The sequence below is a fragment of the Paramacrobiotus metropolitanus genome, unplaced genomic scaffold (genome assembly GCF_019649055.1).
Source record: "Paramacrobiotus metropolitanus isolate TYO unplaced genomic scaffold, Prichtersi_v1.0 Parri_scaffold0000229, whole genome shotgun sequence".
Lineage (NCBI taxonomy): Eukaryota > Metazoa > Tardigrada > Eutardigrada > Parachela > Macrobiotidae > Paramacrobiotus > Paramacrobiotus metropolitanus.
The window spans coordinates 73527-94740 of record NW_026570449.1 but is presented as its reverse complement, the minus strand read 5'-3'; the positions used below and the strand labels follow the sequence as shown (position 1 = coordinate 94740).

Below are 21214 nucleotides of genomic sequence, written 5' to 3'. Positions count from 1 at the left end.
GCAAGGCATCACCGCAGCCAAACATTCCTTGTTCACAACTTGGCTCACAGCCTCACAGCTGATCGTTAATTCTGATTTGTTCGGGTACGATAGTCCATTTCCACAAAACATGTAATGAATTAACAGGCGCCTTTAGTACTGTTTTTATTGCTGCTGTGGTGTGTTCCTTTTTGGATTTATTTACGGATAGATTCCAAACTATCGCCGTATGTAGGTTGTTGTGGGGTCTTTGAACCAAAGTATGGCAGCATGAAGATCTGACTGGTGACTGTTGTGTCTTTTCAGGTCACATCTGATCAACCATTATTTGCTTACATTTCCGTGGATTTTGCTCATGTTACCGTACCATGTCTTCACGGACTAACCTCAAACTTCAGCTCCAGAGAGAGCAAGGTAAGATCATATCTAATTAACTCTATTCTTATGGTGATTGGCTTTTGAATCTGGGACTCGGGAGATTTTTCACTTGCACGATGTTGGTATGAGTTCGCTTTTCTTTAGGCTTCATTCATCTTTTTATGTTTGGATCATTTGAAGTTTTTATAAAATCACAATTGCGATTAAAAAGCGTGGAAAGCTTCACCCAGTCTATTGCCGCAGATGTATACTTCTTTTCAAATGTTCTCGGTAATTTTTACCACATTTTTATAGCCTTGTTTCGTTGTGCGACAAGATATCGAAGTTTTTTTTCTGTAAGCGTACAAACATCTTTGAATTCCTCCATATTGGTGCTTGTTGCATTTTACAGTGACAACGTCAAGGCATGTCTTGATGCTAGTTACGTAATGTTCGAGTGGTATAGGAGCAACGGAAAAGGCTTTGTTCTACCAACAAATCGTTGTCCAATCTGTTGTAAAATAAGGCCAACATGTGTAATTTGTGCTCTAGTTCCTGGATTTTTCGGGAGTGACCATTTAGTAGATGTGCATTTTGCAAAATTGGGTTATCGATTGTCGTTCTTTATTACATTTTGAAGGCTGCTTTTTAGGTTGTGGACGGTTAAAATTTGAAGTTTCGTTGCCCTTGAGGACGGATTATGATAACATAATTGCCAGTACCATAGAAAAACGCTTGCTTAATGAAACTGTTGAAAGATAAATAGTCTTTTCTTGAAATTCTAAAGTTATCTCTGACTACATGATGCAGTAATATTGCAGTTTGTACTTATTTTCGTAAACTGACCTACAGTAGCAAGCATGTTTATTACTGGATTACGAAGATTGCTTTCGAAAATTATGGGTTATTAATTTGCAAAATGTAGCCATTATGTTTGTCATTTAGCGTCGACCACGCTCTGCTTAATTTGTATATAAAATTTAACTGTATATTATATAAGCTGGTTAATACAGGTCCCGTATGGGAAATGGGAGTTGCGTGTACAATGGCGCTGTTGGCTCTGTAAAATGGAATTATGGAACTGAACTGGACGATTTCAACAACGCACGTCTTAAGATACACGGGGCTAGATTTAAATAAGTACTGCATAGCGGGGCTTTTTTCCTGTATGCGTTGGGTAATATGTGAATCCCTTGTGTGAAAATCTCTCGCCGCAAGAGAGAATGATAGGATTAATAAAACAGGGACCTGGAGATAGATTCCAGTGTGAGTGTGTAAAACCGTTCTGGGAACGCGCTGGTCGGCCTTGGTGATTCTCTCACGTAATCTCCTTGCATGAGAATGGAAACCCTTCTCTCAATTCCCTGAAATCTGAGTGCAGGATGTGCTAATGATCATCTGTACGGTATACCGGTCGCTAGGAACGACTCAAGTGGCAGTGACGCACAACGTGTGCCTTCTATTTCAAAAATATGTCTCTCGCGTATCCATTGATTTCCTTTGATTACAGGATAAGCATATCCTGCCGTCACACTGCGCATTATTTATAAGCCTGGAATAATTCTTTGATTGTAAACAGCCATTCGAATAAATGGTTTCTTATGCCAATATCTTCTACTTTTTGCTGTATTCAAAAATAGTACTTCTATGTTAACGGTTTTAAATTAAACGACGATGTTATTTAAGCTGAAAGAATGCAGCTCATGGTGCATACCAGCTGCGAGCGCAGTATTAGTACTAAATCCCTGAGGACAGTTTACTGCAGTAGAGCTGAGCTGTGAAATTGTGAATAGACTGACTCTTTTGGTCAACTTTTGGAATAAAATTTTGTACTTTTCTAAAAAAGCGGTAGTCTTTGTTTTTTACTATCCGGAGTTCCGGACAGACTTCACCTTACACCGCTTGACACTCTCTGTACTCTAGTGAGTACCCCACTTTTAATTCGCAATTGATAGGTGTGTAGCGGAATAGTGAATGTTGTACCGTATCTCGCTATCCGTGATACTAAAAACTGTTATAACTGCGACTTTGTACTTTAGTTTCACCTGGTTGTTTGTTAACATTGTCAGCTCAACGTGACGATGACCGGAAGGGAAATGGTGTGCCATACTCTTCGTCCACCGGCAGTTTATCCAGCTCCGATGGTATGGTCGGTGGTCACCCTTATTCTCCTGCTCAACACCGGGGTTCACCCCTCCTGCGGAATCCCAACAACAGCCCCTCCTTGTCAATGTCCTCAACCGTGCCCTCTTCGTCGGAATTCCAACAGCATTACAGCATGAGTCTACAAAGTCGGCTGGAGCACCCTAATCGGTTCTTCGGCGATGATAAGCCCAAGCAACTGAAAACCTATGTATCTAATTCTATGGGACGGGCTAGTCCTCTGGCACTAGGAAATTCACTGCCCAATCAGTTGTCCATGGGTACTCTACGGCAGCATTCGTTGAATAATACCGCTAGTCCTCTGACGCCCGACAGTCCCATGACGCCACGGTCTGTGGGGACGCCGCATTCGCCGGCTATTACAGATGTTTCTGAGGTAAGCAAGACACCTTTTGTTTTCCGGTTAGGATAGCAGATAACCGATAGCCTTGAGTGGTATTCTTAATTTTAAATTAGCCAAAGCTTGCATTCGGGAACAGTAATGGCAATCTGAACACTCGTTAGCTTGGAGGATGCATTATTGGCTGGGCGGCGCTAGCAGTTTTGCTGGTGACAAATTCTCTCATGTTTTTGATTATAAACGGGAACTCAGAAGTGAGAGTAGTTTCAAGGTGCAGTTTGTTTTAAGATGCAGTGACAATTTAGTGTGTTCTTGACCGCTAAATATTTTGCGAAAGTTTTGCGAAGATGTCCTGTTTTAAACTGTAGATACCGGTGAAATGGTATTGTGCACGGCATGTGTTGCTCGTATTGTCAACCTGTCCGATATAAATTATCGGTTGGAAATGATAACATTATTTCTTGACTGGGTCTACTGACACGAACCGTACCAATGGCTACATTCGATGACGTGTTTTGACTTAGAACCTGGTGTTTTCGCTCCTTTCGGTAATCTGCGGAGCCACAGTTCAAACGTGGTAATAATTTATCAAGTTCACCAGCACCCTTGCAGAGATTTGGTTAAATTTGCGTAGGCATTGTTAAAAACTTAAAATCAATGTTTAAGTGGCGTAGCCTTGCAGAACTTAGACTGAAAATGTTTTTGGTTACCTCGAAGTTACTTGAGGCTGCATTGAAAATTTTTTATCCGCGGCTGTATACTTTCAGAAGATGCTTCCGCCACGGTATAAAAGAGCTTCTGCTTGTTTCTTTCTGGGCATCATCTTTGTAGCGCTGTGGACAGTTAGTTACCAGTTTAATAATAATTGGTAATGGTGGATTCTGGATGTGTGCATGGAAGCATTCAGTTTTGAACTATGCATGTATATTCAGTGAGAGCGTTAATATAGTAACCATAAAACAACTGTGTTTGTAGGAGCAAGCTACACGCAATTAAAAACTGGTATTTGTTTTGGATAGAACAACCTGATTCCCTTTTAGTGCAGTAACTCTTTGTTCCGGCGCACGCACGGTGAAGTGCAGCATATTGAGCAGTTAGGTTAGTTCCGGTTCGCAGATAAAGCCGGTGTTTTTTAGGAACTTTGCAACGCTGGTTAGACGTAAAGCAAAAGGCCTTTTATACACCTTTCGTGTATGAATTTTCCACGACTGGTAATAGCTCTCATTACGTATTCAATTATCTCCACTAAAGAATACCGGTGTGGCAACGTTGAGCGCCGTGAATTTGACTGTGTGTGGAACATTTGCGGCCAAACATAAAAACAGCCAACTCTGCTGTTTTCAACGGCGCTTTGATTTATGTTTCAGCATAAAAACCATTTCTCTGGTCGTAGGGCGTACATTCATCCGCGTAAATATTCACTGTGTTTTCTTGAAGAGTAGCAGAATTTTTTGCAAATGGGAGAAGACGCCAGAGAAACTGCTTGGTTAGAAAAACATTGATCTTGCAACATGCTGTGGAGAAATTGTATTTGCTTAAGGCTGTGGAGCTATACGAATGCGGCGTACTGATAGCGTTTTTATATTGTAATCGTTGCGCGGTCTATTGTATTGAAACTTTGTTTGGCCGATTATTAGACAGCTGGTCGAGTGAAAGTGGTTTCTCGTGTGTTCAGCGGTATATACGCACCACTGCCGTGGAACCGTCATTTGCAGACCCCGGTAGTGTAAAGTACGGGAAATTCTTGGCAGCCGGCTATTATATTCCGTGGCCTGTCATGATTTTCACGTTGCATATTTCCGTCGTTGTTTAATCGACAATTTATGGTCGGCAATTATAGATAGAGAGTGAAAGAGAACGGGGTCGATCTAGAAGTTGAAGGTGTCTGTTAAAGTGCTCGGTCATTTGGTTGGTGCATAATTTTATATTCAACCATCTTTTGATTTTAATGCGCTGCTTAAGTACTGTATCGAAACGCTTGCCTTGGTTTATTATGTTGGTTATGCTTCTCTCTTGTTGAACTTGTCGGAGCAGCACGGAGACATTTGTGCACCAGCATTTGTGCATGTTTCAGTTCTTCATCTGTTAGGATTGTAGCAAATTGATTTTGGTTGGGATTTATTGGGATTTATATTGCGTAATCATCTTGCTTGTTAAAATGGTCCTGAGAAAGAGACCGAGGAGATTCACCGCCGGCGGTGGCCAGGTGCTAATACCAAAACCGTAAGTGATGATTGATTAATATTGGTGTAACCGGATGTAGCCGGATGTTTTTTATACACGAACACATAATGAATGAAAAAAACGAATACTGCCGCTGGGGGTTCGCAATTCGGACGATAGGTGTTTGTGGGCGAATTTCAGGGAATGTTGCAGATTCACAGCAGGTAGCAATTAATTCTGCAGAAAACAATGCGGGAAAAGGGAACCTTCGTAGGCGTGTCGCTTTGCATGTTCGTTTTGAATAATCCACTAATATTGAGTATACTGGAACAGCGTTATCTGAAAAATGTTGGACGGTGCACGAGCGGAGCTTTATCGCTCCCTCATGATTAAACTGATAAACTGTTGCAGATGGACGAACTTATTGAGGATATCATGGAGCTCGAAGCAAAGTCCGGTGGCAAACCGTCACGCAACAGCACTCGCTCCCTGACACTTAAAGAGCAATTGGCTAAGTCTATGAAGTCAACATCACCGTTACCGGCAAATGTAAGAAATTAAAACCCAGATTCCGGAATATCCTACGAATGAAAACATCAGTAAACCAGGCACTACTTAAGAGTTCTAATGAAGGTTTTAGTTTCTGCTGTACGACCTCCATCTACCGCAGTATTTATGCAGCCGGTGTAAAAATGTAGGTTTTATGCTTGCTCTCTTTAACAATCATCAAGTTTATCTTGTTTTTGAAAAGTTTTTTTCGAATGAAGTAGTAAATGATAATCATTTACAGATTCGTAGGCAATCTATGTTGTTTGCATTTATGAAAAGATACTTCCTAACTTTCGCTTATTGCTATTTTATGCGCATAATTATTATTGATAACTTGACATTCCGAGCCGGCATTTGAATCTGTAATTCAGTTTCTGCTAATGTGAACATGAGACCGTTGGGCTTTGATTTGCTAATTTCATATACAAAGGTATTAATTTTGTAAGCGTAATCATGGATGATGTAATAGCGTTTATAAGTTTTTGCTACCTGATTATTTCACCGTGTGTGTGATATCCAGTTGACCGGAAACACGGATTATCTGCGCATGTTGGATCCTGTTACTGGTAAATTAATGCCTACCGTCTCCTCGTCGTGCCCGGCTAATTTGCTGACGGCTTCAGTCAAAAGTGAACCGTTAACAGAAGATGATATGAAAACTATTAACAAAGACCGCCAGAAGAAAGACAACCACAATATCAGTAAGTAATGATTTACATTTAGTAGTTTCTTCTTTACATTACTACAGTGCATGTTAGATGTTTGGAATCGATTTTAGTATGCTGTTGGATGGAACTTACCAATTAAATGAAGAACAAATATCAATAAAAATTAATTCCTAATTTTGTGTAGTTGAGCGGAAACGAAGGGATAACATTAACAATTTGATCAAGGAGCTCAGGACCATGTTGCCACATTCTAGTGACCCGTAAGTGTATTAATGCGTGCAGTGATCGTGTGGTGATATTTGTCTGCGTGCATGATTCGGTGTGTCCAAACTTATGAGCCAGGCGATGGCTCTCTTTGACAGTGATTTCCCTAGAGCAAGGGTTCCACCCTGAAGGCCACCGTGGATTACCTGAAGGAACTAAAAAAGATCGAGATCGCTTAAAAGTTGTAGAGGAACGCCAAAAAGCATATGAACTGCAGAACCGGAAGTTAGCTATGAAAGTTCAAGTAAGCCAGCCTAACTAGAACGTTGTTAGGTATATTCGTCTGTGCAGTATTGAGACTCTTTTCGCCATCTTTTCGGCTTTTTAAAACTAAATTAATTGTTAATTAGGCGATTCCTTGATTGTTCTTTTATGGGATTGGCTTGCAAATCGTGTAAAGTGTAAACTACCTATTTAGTGTAAAGTGACAGATTTTGAGCAACATCTGTAACAGTAAAGAGATTTGGGCGAGTAAGATACACCCTTCAGATGTAGCTTGTGTAGGACATATTATAGATAATGGAACATCTTCTGGTGTTCACTCAATATACTAGGGTAGTAGCTTGGAGGAATTTATGTGCAAAAAGTCACCGTCGATTTCATGGAAGTCTACCTGTGGAGCAATTTCTTGTTTTCAACCTCTTGGAAATTCGAAATAAGCACCGCACATTGTAGCAAGCTCAGCCGATACACTTAAGGATATCAAATCAAATCATGTAAGCTGCTGCATTAAACAGAGATGTAAGGATTTCCTGATGAGGCATTGTTTCAGAGCTTCTTGACTGATTTAATGAGTTCAAAGTTTCACGATGAGGTGTGCGCACCATTGAAAGGGGAGTTTCCTGTTGAGCGATTTTCCCCAGGAGCACATTAATTTACGAATAAATCGTGGAGAGATGACTGTTTTATCGTTTGGCAAGCATGCATGCCTTCTTTCTGGTTATCGTTTGTCTTGTGCCAGGTTTTGAATTTCTCTCTTCTGACGTCAAAAGTTTGTCACTGTTGCCTTGTTAAACAGTTTTTCCGTTTGTCAGCCGTTTAGTTCGTATAGGGTTACATTCAGTTATAGATAATAGGTTGTTGTTTGATATTTGAATTAGCCTTCAAATTCTCGACCAAGGTGTTTTCCCATGATTATGTTATCCTTTCGCAGTAGGCAGTTTAATAACCTTTTAACAAGAGTGGATACTGTAACCGATTTGCTAAGTTCGAATTCGTTAAGTTACAGTACTTTGTGTATTATAGTGTGTGTCAGTGAAATTAATGTGGGTTGACGTAATTGTAGCATTTATTAAAAAGGCTTGAATATCGCAATGAGGTTTATTTTGAAGGAACTGGAAAGACTGATTGAGGCGCACGGTATTCAGTTACCACTGAACAGCGTGGATATGACTGGTATGGCCAGTTTGGCGCCCCACCTGAGTGCTCTCATTACCGGCAAAGGTTCCCCTCAGCCTGACTCGTACCCCGGTACACCCACTCATCAGCAGCCGCAAGCGACCCCTAATGCTGCAGCACACCATTTTCCGTCCCAAAACCAGTATGTGCAGATTAAGCAGGAGCCCGCCCAATCTCCCATCCCCCAAGTCTTTCCTCAATACATGAGTATGTCGTTGCCGGAGGAGTTTGTGGGAGTTAACTTCAGTGTAACGGAACTAGCCAACATGATGGATACCACGGAAATGGACCCGATGGTCTCGTCACTGACCAATCCTTTCGAGAATTTTAATATGTCAGAAGCACAGCATTTGGATATGGATTTTCTCACGTAAACACGTACCCCGAAGTATTATATCCAAATGGATATATTTATATCGTCGTGATTTGTGAGTGTGCGTATTCTGATTGGTGCTAGTCGATTGGTTGCCGATGGGGGAAAAAGATTCAGGAAATGGGGAATTTAGGTAAAAAAGATTTTACGTTTCTTCTTTGTTTTGATACGCTGGTTGGCATTCCACCCGCTAGTCCGACACTCTCTGTTTTGTTTGGGCATATGTAACGGGAATATTGCTTTAACTTTTTATTCTTTTCATTCACTGGATTGAAGTGTTCTGTGTGTCAAGATTTATAGGCCCCACAAAGAACCCGGTTTCTTGAATTTCGCGGCTGATTTGTGGTTTTGCGTGCTGGGTTTTCTTGTAATTTACAATTGAGCATTTCTTTTTCAGTTTTTTTTTCTTTTAATTTGAACATTATTTGTATTGATTGCTTGTACGATAATGGCTGCATCTGTACGTGGTACAGATTGTCTGTGCGAGGAAGGATTTGTTGATTTTTACTTTGATATACCAGATTGTTGCCAGAGTGTTTTAATTGCGATACATATTCTGAAAGTTTTGTAGAGCTTATATTTTTTCGCGCCGGAAAAATCACTTCTGCCAAAGAGTGTGAATAAATTTTGGCATAAATGTTCCGTGAGCCGTAATCATTGCGCAAGTAGTAGCACAAAAGTATTGAAGTTGGTGAACAGATACCGGGTATATCTCCAGAAGCCTAAGTACCTTAAATTATTCGTAAATTACATTCGGCAATGTACTTTGAAGACATTGTGTGCATAATTGATGTGTAATGTGACGACTAACGAGTCAACTGGATTAAATTTTAATTTTAACGGCCACATCTGCGGAGCGACCATTCATTATCGATCTTGATGGCCGAAATCAGATTTCTCACGCGAGAAATTCGGTAGATTAATTACTACCGAACTGCTTGTACTAGAGTCGCGATCAGATGCCACTTGCTATTTACCTTTTAATAGCTAGCGTGCGTGGTGTCACTATGCGAAGAAGATTAAAAATGGCTGACAAACTGATTTATATGATAAGCCTTAATGACATGTCATGCCCTTACTATTCGAAACACACGAATGCAATGCCACTGCAGTATTAAGGAACCGTAATGCACGGGTGGTTCCCGATTTGATTTTTGGAACCGCATTCACATAAGCAGGATGCGGTTTACGTCATCCGTCGTTATATATCACTGATTGTCCGATTGGTTTTGCCATCGAAATTTCATATGCAAATCTATATCGAGCGATTAACAAAAACAAAATGGATCACCGTGCTTCCGTGAAACTGCACTTAATCTCTGATTGTTTTCGCTGGAATATACACTGGTAAAATGGTTATCTGCTATGTGGAGTATTCGTTTTGTACAAATTACTACTATGTATGTATGAAGTTGCCATATTATCGTTCCAGTTACATCGGAGCTGGATAGGATTTTCGTCACATTGTTGCACTCTTGGGAAAAATTACGGACGAAAAGCATTGATAATAATTGTGACGAATATCCCACACCAGTTTCCGGTGTTCAGCGGAAGTATTGGTGAAAACAGTGTGATTCGGCAACATTCCATTGCCCAGTGTTAAATTGTGGCTGTATACAGAATGCTGCAACTGGTCGCAACGGCTTTGTCATTGTCACTCTGAGGGTACCGAGAAGCACGCAATGTGAAAATGATTCCATTCGGACGCGCCAGAGCGGCAATCCTCTCGTTTTGATATTTAACCACGTGATCAAACTGGCGCAAGGTATGTCGGTAGGATATGTACTTTGAATAAATTAGATATTGCGTGAAAATGATGGCGCTGATCAGCAATAGCTAACCTGTCAGCTGAATGAAGTTGGAAAACGCTAATTACGTCCTCTGGAGTAGGGTGTTATGTTCCGAGCATGTTGCGCAACCACTGCCATGAATGAAAAAATTCTCGATGACGGTTTCTCGGTTTCTGCGGCTTAAATAAATGAATATTGTACACTGTGGTTTTTCTGCGTATTATTAATTTCAAAGACACTTCATGGTGCAGAAAAAAACCTTGTCATCCGAGTCGAAAACCGCGTGCATTGAAATGCATTCTGTCAGCTGAAAATGAAAACATTTTAATTTTTAGATACTAGGACTGAAAATCCGTAGTCTGCTAAAAGATTGCAAGACATACATGGCTGATGCAAAGCACTATATTAAATTAACGACAAGGACAAAAAGAAAAATCGGCTACGGGAAAGGCATAGTAGAATTTGAAAGGGCAGTTTTAAAAAAAGTTCTGATAGCCTGTTTAGGGTCGGCTGCATTTTGAAATTTAAACGCAGGTGAAAAGAATACAAAATTGTAACGGAGATCATCGTAGTCACAACACCATGCCCCGATGATCCCGACGGCACGGGTCCACCCTGTTTAAAAATGGATCCCGTAACGGAAAGCCCGACAGGCGGCCGCTGCTTGCCGGGCTACAGTTACCATCCGGCATTGGTCAGTGCTTGGACATGTAACGAAGTGCAACCGTGGCCTCCACAACTGCCAGCCGGGACAGAAGTGTGAATACCGTCGGCAGTTTCAAATGCGAGGCGCCCTTAACGGACACCGGAAGTGTGCCGCACGGGCAATGTCCACAAGGCTATCAGATGAATACACGTGCTGGACGGTGTGAAGGTGAGACAATCTCGTCTTTGTTGCAGAGACAGTTTCCACCAATCTGCTTGATTTATGCACAGGCAACATAATGATTATAATACATAATTTCGCATAACAGATTTTGCGAGAGCGTCAGCTTATATTGTTTATTGTATTGTATTATTGTATATTGTTTATTGTATTTATGGTTTATTGTGTTTATTGTATTATATTGTTTATTATATTGTATTGTTTATTCTATCAGTATGTAGTACATAACCAGAATACATTTATTTATACCGATGGCATAATCGTACAGGGTTGAGTATTCTTATGCCTGGGTCAGCCGGCTAGCAGTGCCGCTTAAAATCTGTTGAACTAATCTACAAATAATCATCTGTTGGTCGACTGAAACACGACACCTTTCTGTCAGTTTACCCTGTACCATTTTAGTTTTTTGAGTACTACTGCTAATTTATTTTGGTTCTATTTGAAGATATTGATGAATGCGCCATGAATATCGATAACTGCGAAACTGGAATGCGCTGCGAAAACGAACCCGGCACTTTCCGATGTATCCGCGAGGTCAGTTGTGGTACTGGCTACACATTTGACGCTCATCGCCGGGAATGCATAGGTATTAATTCCAAAAACATAAGAACACTATCGACATTTTAAAAGTTTAAACAGAACCTATTTAAAGTTTTTTAAAAGGGAGGGAAGGTGGCCCCGATTAAGCTAATTATGTAAATCAAATTTAGGTAATATTCGTTTTGCACTCACTACGAACTACTGTGCTGCACAGTAGTTCGTAGTGAGTCTGTGCACATACCAAAAATTAATAGAATACAGGTACCGTATCTTGAAAACGAGGTTTTTTAAGGATCGTATTATGGTAGATAACGATGAATGTGTGCTGGGAAATCACAATTGTGGATTGGCCTACGAATGTATCAACACTCAAGGCTCTTTCCGTTGCACACCGAAACGATGTCCAAAGAAAATGCGACTGGATTACGAGCGGGGACAGTGTATTCATGTTGACTGCCCGCCGGGATTTGAGCCGAATGATGAAGGAAACTGTGGCGATGTGAATGAATGCGCTTCCCGTGGCGCTTGCAAAAGGAATCAAGATTGTTTTAACACCGTTGGCTCGTTTATGTGTCGAGATATGGTACGTATACGAGACATACGTATTTTCAAGCCTTGCTACACTTTCCTAGATGATTTTTGTGGCTGGTGTACATGTACAGATTCACAGAAATGTATTTTAACATATATCTTGAAAGAAATCTGATCGTTACATCTATTATATCACATTCGTGTTATTTTATAGCTAAACTGCGGAGGCGGATACCTCATGAACGAGGAGGGAACACGTTGCAATGATGTGGACGAGTGTGCGGATGGTACCCATACATGCGTCGGCGGGCAGCGATGCGAAAATCGCCCGGGAAGCTACTACTGCTCCTGTGTAGAGGGATTCGAATTTGACAATTCAAGAAAAGAATGTGTAGGTAATTACATTTACAGAGCCATTCTTTTATGAATGATTTCAATGGAACTTACGGAATATACACTGTATCTATAGTTGGCGGTGTAATTAGTAATGACGCTGTTATAAGATACCGCCTTGTTCGTGACCTTTTTCGGTAATTGCGCGTCACTTTAGACATTGACGAATGCAAGCGTTACGGCCTTAGTGCATGTGTGCTGAGCGCGGATTGTGAGAACTTTCCGGGATCTTTTCGGTGCATTTGCAAGGATGGATTCCGGCAGACCGCTGATAATAATTGTCAAGGTTGTTATTTAATATGAAAGCACTACTTTTGTCATAACGGATTGATAGAAACGGTAGTACATTGCTGTAATTTAAATAAAAATTAAAAGCTGCTGGTTAAAATTATGCGCGAAGTGCTGTTTGTAATATGACTAATATAATTTTGTCTTGTGTACGGTTCAGATATCGATGAATGTGAGGAGCATAATCCCTGCCAGCAAGGATGCATTAATACCTGGGGCGGCTATAACTGTACCTGTCGAACGGGCTTCAAACTGGGCGCCGATAACCGCAGTTGTGACGGTTAGTGGTGGGAACACAGGGACTTCTCGGTGTCAGAATGCTGGCTTGTAATGTATTTATTCAAATAATCGTTAAAATAACATTCATTTCGATGCAGATATCGACGAATGCAAAGAACAGACAACGCACCAGCTTTGTTTCGGTGACTGCATTAACGTTCCGGGTGGATATAATTGCACCTGCCCGTCCGGTTTCCGTATGTTGCCCGATGGCCGCAATTGTCAGGATATCGACGAATGCAAAGATGAGCAGCAGTGCAGCCGATCGGATCAGATCTGCACCAACCTTGAAGGAAGCTTCCATTGTCACACTGTGCGCTGTCCACCGGGATACATCCAGGATCAGGATCAAAAGAAGTAACTCCCCAAAAATAGCCGACAATCAGAATAGATATCCATATTTATAATTGTACAACACAATTCGATATGTGTAATGTTCGATATGTGTCGTCACAGCGTGCACCTGATCATTACCTTTACATTTAAAATAATTGTAAACCTTATTAATGTTAAAACAGTACGGTTTCTGTATTACGATTTGATTGTTTTTGTAGCCGGTGTAGGAGACGTTCACTAGTGTGTCCGATCGGCGATTCGGCCTGCCTGCACCAGCCAATATCCTTTTCGTATAACTTCATGGCCATTCCCAGCAAGCCCGTTTTCCCGCCAAATGGCCGGATTGATCTCTTTACAATGCGAGGTCCGCAGCAGCCCCACACTAACGTGGAATTCAATTTGGAGTTAAAAAATACCCGCTTGCTCGTTCCTACTTCCAAACCAGCTGATCGACGGTTTTTCGATGTGCGCTCAACCGGTTTTAACCAGGTACAGTTTGGTTGGTAGTCTAATTATCAGCGGATGCAGGTGTTTGACAGGAAATACAGTACTTCGTATTAGTAATTTTATTTCACGTAATAACTCTGGTATTCGAATTTTTATTGCACATAATTTATATTAAGATAGGTATGCCAAATGCACAGTTTAACACATACGCCGCACTCGCTGCCGCAGTTTTGCTGGTGCTGCAAGCGATTTTTCTTGCACTAAACTGGATGAATTTAATAGCGTTACGGACTGGTGCATCTCACCGGTTGCGTTCATAAATTCATAACGTTTAAAATAATTTGGCAGGCATGGATTTTCACAAAGTTGACTTACGCACTCTGCTGTTAATTACGACGCTATGTTACAGGCAACCATATCTCTGGTGAGAGCTTTTGATCCACAAGAAGTGGACCTGGAAATGCAAATGAGCATGACAACAAATGGAGTTTTCAGCGGCAAAGCTGTTGCAAACATCGTGATTATTGTTATGAAAACGCGAAGTTCAGACTTTATTCCTTTGCGGTAAATGTGAAGTTTTACTGGTATATGTAAACAGTATTACGCTGAACTGAACGAATTCGTATAGACGGCCAAGGTAAAAAAACGGCTGTTTTTTATGTTGGACGAATAAAAAGTACTTGGCTCACAATCATTTCACGCTTTAATTTGTTTTTAAACACCAAAACTGGATACAGTACAAGCATTCATAAAAATTTGCAAAATGCATATAAAACAGTCGGGAAAAAACATTCTGAGATCAGCCAAAAAACTGAACGTAATATCACAACCGGTGCAACGCAGTGAACCCAAGCATCATTCTATCTGTGCAGAGCAAACCCATGCTTTGCAAGAGACAAACAAAATTTACCTTAAGCAAACATGTTTACTTTGCTGACTTAGTAGATTTACCAAAAAGTGAGACCATCCATGTAGCAGCATGACGAAAAAAAGCCTCGAATACCGCCAATAATACTCGGTATAGCAGAGCGTTAAGAATGCAGATCCCATAAATAGTCTGCCACCCCGTACAAACAATGCATACGGCAGCAGCGTATTGCACACGCAGGTCTGGAGGAATACAGCCGCACATGTTGAGAATACCGGTCAGCAGCACCAGTATACCCATTACATTCCATTGTGTTTCCGGTTTGTCACTCATCTGGTTCAAAATCCAACGCGACACGATGTGACTGTAGACAACCGTCGTTGACCAGCAAATGTAGGGAAACACAGCGGGATAATCAGGAGACAACAACCAAGAATACTGTAAAGCTGATGTGAGAATAAACGGAATCACTGGTGTGCGGTTCGTGACGATATCCGACAGCGAGACGTCCCCTGCCAGGTGGAAAGTGGTCTGGATAATGTACAACATCAATCCCAGAATCACGGTGGCTAAAATCGTATGCATCCATTCAGGCAGATCGCCTGACAACCAAATAAGCAGTGTCAACCAACGCTGTTTAACGCAAACCGATCTCAAAATATTATTATGAATAAATTGTTCTATGGCCGAAGTTCTAATGCAACAAACTGAACACAACGAAATAAGAATATCATATTTTCATGTCGTATAACATTTTCTAAAGAAAGGTTTTCCAGTAACAATTGTATTAGTTTCAACAAAATTTTACAAAGGATTTCTTTTCTTTCAATTACAGGATACCAACATAGTTTCAAATATTAAATGATAATATGGTGATTTCTGACAATTCGGAATGGATGAATTAGTAGTCAATTGTAGTGGTCAAATGGCCTTTATTTGGGCACGAGTAAGTATTATACAGTATTGTATGTACTTCGTACATTATCGAAGTAACTCCAAAAAATAAACTGATGTGCTCAAGCAAAATTTTTCAGATAACTGAAAAAATTCAGTACTGTACCGGGCACATATCCGCTATAGATCGCTGTCAAAGCTTTTAGGAAGAATCCCACACATAAACCCACGTCCAGACCATCAAACAAAGCGGAGGAGCGAAATATCCCTGTCTTGTAGTTCCGCCACTGGCGACACAAACTGAACCCCAAAATGCACAAGAAAAACAGAAAAGCCATGTGATGGGAAAACAGTCCCGTGTTACCAGCATTCACCCCCGTCAGATGAAAAAGACAGATAATCTTGATAGGAATACTGACGCTATCCATAGCCTGATCAATGTACTCCATCGACAAATACGCCGACTGCGACAGATCCTCGCGGCGGGTCAGTCGTCCAGCAGCATCCACACCGGCGCAGGTCAGTGACACCCAGTGAAAAACTCCACACAGCAACCATATTCCAGCCGGAACAATATGACTGTCAAACGCAGGGTCCCAGAATGTCAGTATAACCACGTTCAGTATAGTGAGACTTAACCCGGAAAAGATCAGGATACCCGGTGGAAAGTTGGGCATTCGTGATGAGATGGCGCGCCAGTATGGGCGCAGAATAAAGTGGCTGATCGGGGATGTGTCGAGCATTTCGTACTTGATATGGAGAAATCCATCCAGCTGTTCTTCGGATGCCGAGGGAAACAACGACGAAGCGTGGTTTTTTAAATGACTGGCCGAACGCGAATGCAACATGGTTTTCGCTAGATGCGGGCTACTGATTGCAAATTAGGACTTCCGTAAAATAGTAACCAAGAGGAAAAGAGAACATCAAAACTTTGGAGTTACTGTAAATGAAATCAGGCTGAAGAAGCGGAGCTTTAAACTTCCAAGACTGCTGCAACAAAAATTTTGCAGATGTGTGCAATGTGCATGCAGTATAAGTTCGAATTTAATGGACCATTACGCTTATCGCTATGCAAACTGTAAATCACGATTAGAAGCGTGAATAATGTAAAGCAACTAGTGCAGTATGAAAACATTCGATATGATGTCGTTTTACGTCATCGGCTACGGTAGATACGCATGTTGGCCAGGTACATATCGTTATTCGTTATAACAATCTCTGCCATCAAAAAGGAAATAAATCATCACGTCATTAGAAAAATCTGACTCTTAGACAAGTTCAGATTGACTACATTCCTTCTGCTACAGCCTACAACACAACAAAAAATATGAGTCGGCACCAAAAAATAATACATGCACCTGTGCTGAAATCGTCAATCTACACAAGGGGTCGTTTGCATTATTGTACGTCTTGCAGTTAACCATCATTCATCCATAACAATCTGATTCCGCAGGCACATCCTATCCAGAATTACAGTAAAATAAAATTTAATGTGTATAAAAACCAAAAAAGCTTATGTATTGCGTCACACGTATCCGATATCATGCATAATCCGAATTGGGGTACGAAGTATGCAATCCAGACTTCTGGTTACTAGTGTGGCTTTTGCTAAGCAGAACTGATTCGTATTTATATTTGTATATTGCTTAGCATTATTCGTAACCCACTTAATTAGTATAATGCTCAGCATTATACTAATTCGTAAATTTAGAATATTGCTAAGCATTATACAAATGCCGTGGGTTAAGAATAATGCTAAGCATTATACGAATTAGCGAATTCGGAATAATGCTAAAAGGCGTACAGAACTGCGAATTCCAAAAATTTTTTACGGGCTTAAATTTAGTCTAAAAACTTACAAATGAACAGTACTACTCGTACTAGCGGTTAGCGTCGAAATTTCATCGGCTTTCTTCCTGTAGGTATTGCGAAACATTTTCCAGCGTTTTGACATGTAAAAAGTTTTGAAGGACACGAAAACCCATTAAAGAGTCGACACTGGTCTTTACGTACAGTTTCTTAAATAGTACCTTAACCTCAATTTAATTACACGAAAAAATTTTCAAGTTAAAAAAATTTTGTATGTCTTTTAGCATTATTCCGAAATTGCTAATTTGTATAATGCTTAGCAATATTCAAATTCTGGCAATTTGTATAATGCTTAGCAGTTATACAAACTGTCAGATCTGGAATAATGCTAAGAATATACAAATTGCATCCAATCGTATAATGCTTAGCATTATTCCAAATTCGTAGCATTATTCGTATACAAAACCACACTACTGGTTACGTAAATTAAAATTAGACAACCTTAAGGCTCGTGTAGACCTGTGGCAAGATTATTTTTTAGACCAAGACAAATTAATGACGACTGTCGCAAACTGTTTCGTTCGCAAAAAAGAGATCCTGGTCTTTTTTTAAAAAAAATTAAAAAGTAATGACGAAAACTATCAACAATATCCAAAAAATCGTAAGTACCTACAATAAAGCCCAATTATTTCCAAAAATGTGGGCCGGAAACATAAACCAAATGGTATGTAAGGCCCGGTGAAACAAGGTTTCAGTGTGATAATAATTTCGGTGTGTCTTGTTAATTTTTCTCTTCAACACAGTCTAATTAATTTTTTTCGTGCCGTTTATTCTACGTAAAAACATTCATATCTGTTTGTAACCGAATGTACTACGCAATGTCGAACCACATAAAAAAAACAGTAAAATACGGCAGCAATGCTTTAATACTTTATACGTATGTCAGTTTATCACAGCTGTGACGCTGTCGAAATCGTGGAACTGTTTTGGTTTTTTACTCGCAAAATCGAACATGCAGTCATGCACTGCTTAACCTCGCATGCTTCCGGCAAAGTTGCATGCGATCGATGTGAGCGCCATCTGCACGTTGCAAACCGTATTTTATTCCGAAAAATCAAACAATGTATTATTTTATAATTTATGGGTTTAACAAGTACAGATACTACGCGTGCTTTAAGTTTTGAAAACGAGTAAGAAAAAGTACTTACCGGTATAGAAAAAGATTTTCTTTAACCTATTGTAACTATAATAAATTACAGATATAAAGTTTTAGCCGCCCATATGGGTGGCTAACACCACTAATACAACTTCTATCGTTTGCAGAATATTAGACAATATAATTAAACAGACATTAGCGGCAACAGTATCCAGCAGTTAACTCTACAAAACTAATCACAGACTGCAAACCGTATTTGAAAGACCGCTCTGTTTATACTTTAAACTTTGTAGATGCCCGTACTGCTACCGCAATTTATCGTAAAATCAGTCCAGTAATTTGCCGTTTGAAACCGTTTAAATCCACTTTAAGTCTATAAGAGTAATTCAGCACATCGCAAAGACGTGCCTGCGATTTTTAAGTAAAATACCTATATATTCTAATCGTTAGCTAAATCTCTTTAAACTTCTTTAACTATAATCTGTTCTTAAAAAACTCTGACTCAGAAATATATGCGCAAATCCGCAAAATTTGAGGTTACAGAAACATTTGTATTATCACTAATATGAACCAAAAGCGTCAACAATGATATGAATGAAATCGAAATTCAATGAATGAATGTACATCGATACGTTCATATCATGAACGCATTCGTGCATATTGCACCGCTAACGTTATCGGTTATCCTTGCATGTTCGGACAGAAAGCGTCATTGTGCAATAGACATCGGCCAAACAGGGACAATCTATTTGGCACTACACATTGTGCAATATGGCCGTTGCCAGCTTGCTGTAACGGTACAATCTAATTTACGCGGCTAGTCTTTATCTCGCAATAGACTAGCATCATGATAATTATGCGGAAAAATTTGTAATTGCTTCCAACCTGGGAAAACCTTAAAGATAGTTCAAATTGTAAAATATCCATGTCTCTGAGCGAAGCAAATACCTATACATTTTCTGTGCATTTCTATACATTAACGGTGTAACATGTGTTCCATAATAACCTGTGAATACAAATTATCTTCTCCGTGTTTTCCCAAATTAACGTTAAATAATACTACAGACTCATGGAGCAAACCATTAATACGCGTGATGTATTAGTCAGTAACATTCAATTCTATTCATACGTACGAAGACACGATTGCATAATTAATTCCGAAAAAGTTTTATATTACAGAGGCTCTCTTCCAATCGACCGCAAATTCTTATATTCGCTCTTTAATGCGATGGTGTTACACCATTATTATTATACTACCACTGATCGCCTGAAAAGGAAAGCAAAGAATTCGAAGATTACGCATTCGTACATGTTAATTGTAAATAATTTAATTACTTCAAGTACAGGTTAATGTTACAATTCATAGGCAGTATATCAAACATGCCGCTTATACTTTCTACTTATCGTTAATTCATATCTATATGCCGATTGCACGCGAGTCATCCGTACATCGCATGTTTACTTCTGCAGCCTTAACTTACCAGTTCGTCTCATTGTCAGATGTTCAAGGGATTACATTAAAATATATTAATTGGGCTGTACAATTCGCAAGTCCAGTTGCATAATAAAAAGCCACACGTAAAACTACCGCTTTTCATCAATCGTCATGACAGAAAGTTGCACAATGCATAACTACATCCTATGCAGATTCACGCCGGGATCATACAAAATAATAAGCCAATTCAGTCCATTATTGATAACGTAATCTCTGACAATTCCCACGCGCATTCATGGACAACCACTCGTAAAAATTGTGAACTGAAGATATTGTATTAATTATTGTATCAATTTCCCAAACAAACTTCGGTTCATTACACGAAATCTTAACAAGCGAATTACTGTAAGATATACGATTGCCGAGCAAGCGTGATTTCGAAGTCAGTGTGCGATATTTTTACGCTATGGGTTGCATTGCAAGTACCCAATGTTGTCTTTTGACTCCTGTTGGAATTGGCAACCTTCTCACATTTTGTGTTCCGCTGATTCATTCCATTCCAGTGCGACTGATATCATTAGCACGCTGATTGGACACTCGAGCGGGTGGAATGCGGTTCCGAATGGCGATTGGTCCAGAAAAATGCACACCCCACCCGCTTCCGCTCACCCGTGCACTGTACGCACTGGTGTTAAAGTGTAATTCCGAAAAAAATCATACCGAAGGATTCAAGGAATTGTTGCTCACGTTAACTAAGCCAATGTGGCAGGCCTATCAAAGCGTTAACGCTGGTGTGCTTCAGGAAACATCGCGCCCGATCGTACATGCGTATTGTATACATTCGTAGTGTTTAAACACTTACGGTTCATCATGTCCACAGCGTATATGGATGCGCTTATCACACGCCTTAAAATAATCCTGCCTTCCGGTTCATATTAAGGACGTGACCTTGAGAGCTAGCGCTAACCGAGCCGCTGCTCCCGTGCTCACGTTTTGGTCGGCTGACTGAACAATAATGTTAGCTCAAGAAGCCAGAATAACATTCTGCTGCGTAGGTTGTGTCACCTGCGTTAAATTACAGTACTTGTACTCGTACTATAGAAAGGGATCCGTTTGTATCTCTTGCAGTAATCAAAGAGCATGACTGAACAATGGTTTCAGGATGATTCCCACGTTCGAAGCTTGCACTCCGCATTGCCCATGAAGCTGAATTTTATCTGTCTTGCAAATCCCAAAGTTGTTGAGCGAGCATTCCAGAATAAGCGATATCTATATTTAAATGAAGTACGGGACTGGAAATACTCCATA

General features: G+C 40.2%; 3 protein-coding genes across 5 annotated transcripts; 2 read left to right on the top strand and 1 right to left on the bottom strand.

The window, feature by feature from the left end:
• The first annotated feature begins 40 nt into the window (after positions 1 to 40).
• On the top strand, positions 41 to 8896 carry LOC129601328 (transcription factor E3-like). Its single transcript, XM_055500116.1, is given in 9 exon segments — positions 41 to 210; positions 286 to 393; positions 2406 to 2875; positions 5414 to 5551; positions 6072 to 6252; positions 6404 to 6483; positions 6594 to 6636; positions 6639 to 6727; positions 7815 to 8896. Coding segments are annotated over 8 exon segments (1488 nt in total). The 5' UTR covers positions 41 to 210; positions 286 to 347; the 3' UTR covers positions 8256 to 8896.
• Positions 8897 to 10759: 1863 nt separating this feature from the next.
• LOC129601321 (fibulin-1-like) lies at positions 10760 to 14429 on the top strand. Its single transcript, XM_055500103.1, has 9 exons — positions 10760 to 10918; positions 11376 to 11516; positions 11779 to 12053; positions 12216 to 12396; positions 12552 to 12680; positions 12843 to 12962; positions 13060 to 13318; positions 13516 to 13786; positions 14154 to 14429. Exons 1-9 carry the CDS (start codon positions 10891 to 10893, stop codon positions 14310 to 14312), a joined length of 1563 nt encoding a protein of 520 aa, XP_055356078.1. The 5' UTR covers positions 10760 to 10890; the 3' UTR covers positions 14313 to 14429.
• On the bottom strand, positions 14412 to 20389 carry LOC129601322 (ethanolaminephosphotransferase 1-like). Of its 3 annotated transcripts, none has more exons than XM_055500105.1 (3): positions 19953 to 20389; positions 15673 to 16496; positions 14412 to 15214 (listed from the first exon to the last, which is right to left on the bottom strand). In XM_055500105.1, the coding sequence occupies exons 2-3, from the start codon at positions 16352 to 16354 to the stop codon at positions 14670 to 14672; spliced, it is 1227 nt and encodes a 408-aa protein (XP_055356080.1). In that variant the 5' UTR covers positions 16355 to 16496; positions 19953 to 20389; the 3' UTR covers positions 14412 to 14669. The 3 variants fall into 3 exon arrangements, with proteins under 3 accessions (XP_055356080.1, XP_055356082.1, XP_055356079.1); XM_055500107.1 differs by having other exon boundaries at positions 15673 to 16493; XM_055500104.1 differs by lacking the exon at positions 19953 to 20389 and adding an exon at positions 16865 to 18470 and having other exon boundaries at positions 15673 to 16493.
• Positions 20390 to 21214: the final 825 nt, after the last annotated feature.

Excerpts from the sequence above, each read along its gene's own strand:
- LOC129601321 (XM_055500103.1), top strand. The coding sequence starts at position 10,891 with ATGAATACACGTGCTGGACGGTGTGAAG. Across the intron at positions 11,517-11,778 it reads TCATCGCCGGGAATGCATAG|ATAACGATGAATGTGTGCTG; the intron begins GTATTAATTCCA and ends GTATTATGGTAG. Across the intron at positions 12,054-12,215 it reads CGTTTATGTGTCGAGATATG|CTAAACTGCGGAGGCGGATA; the intron begins GTACGTATACGA and ends GTTATTTTATAG.
- LOC129601322 (XM_055500105.1), bottom strand. The coding sequence starts at position 16,354 with ATGTTGCATTCGCGTTCGGCCAGTCATTTAAAAAACCACGCTTCGTCG. Across the intron at positions 15,215-15,672 it reads CTATAGCGGATATGTGCCCG|GCGATCTGCCTGAATGGATG; the intron begins GTACAGTACTGA and ends TTTGGTTGTCAG.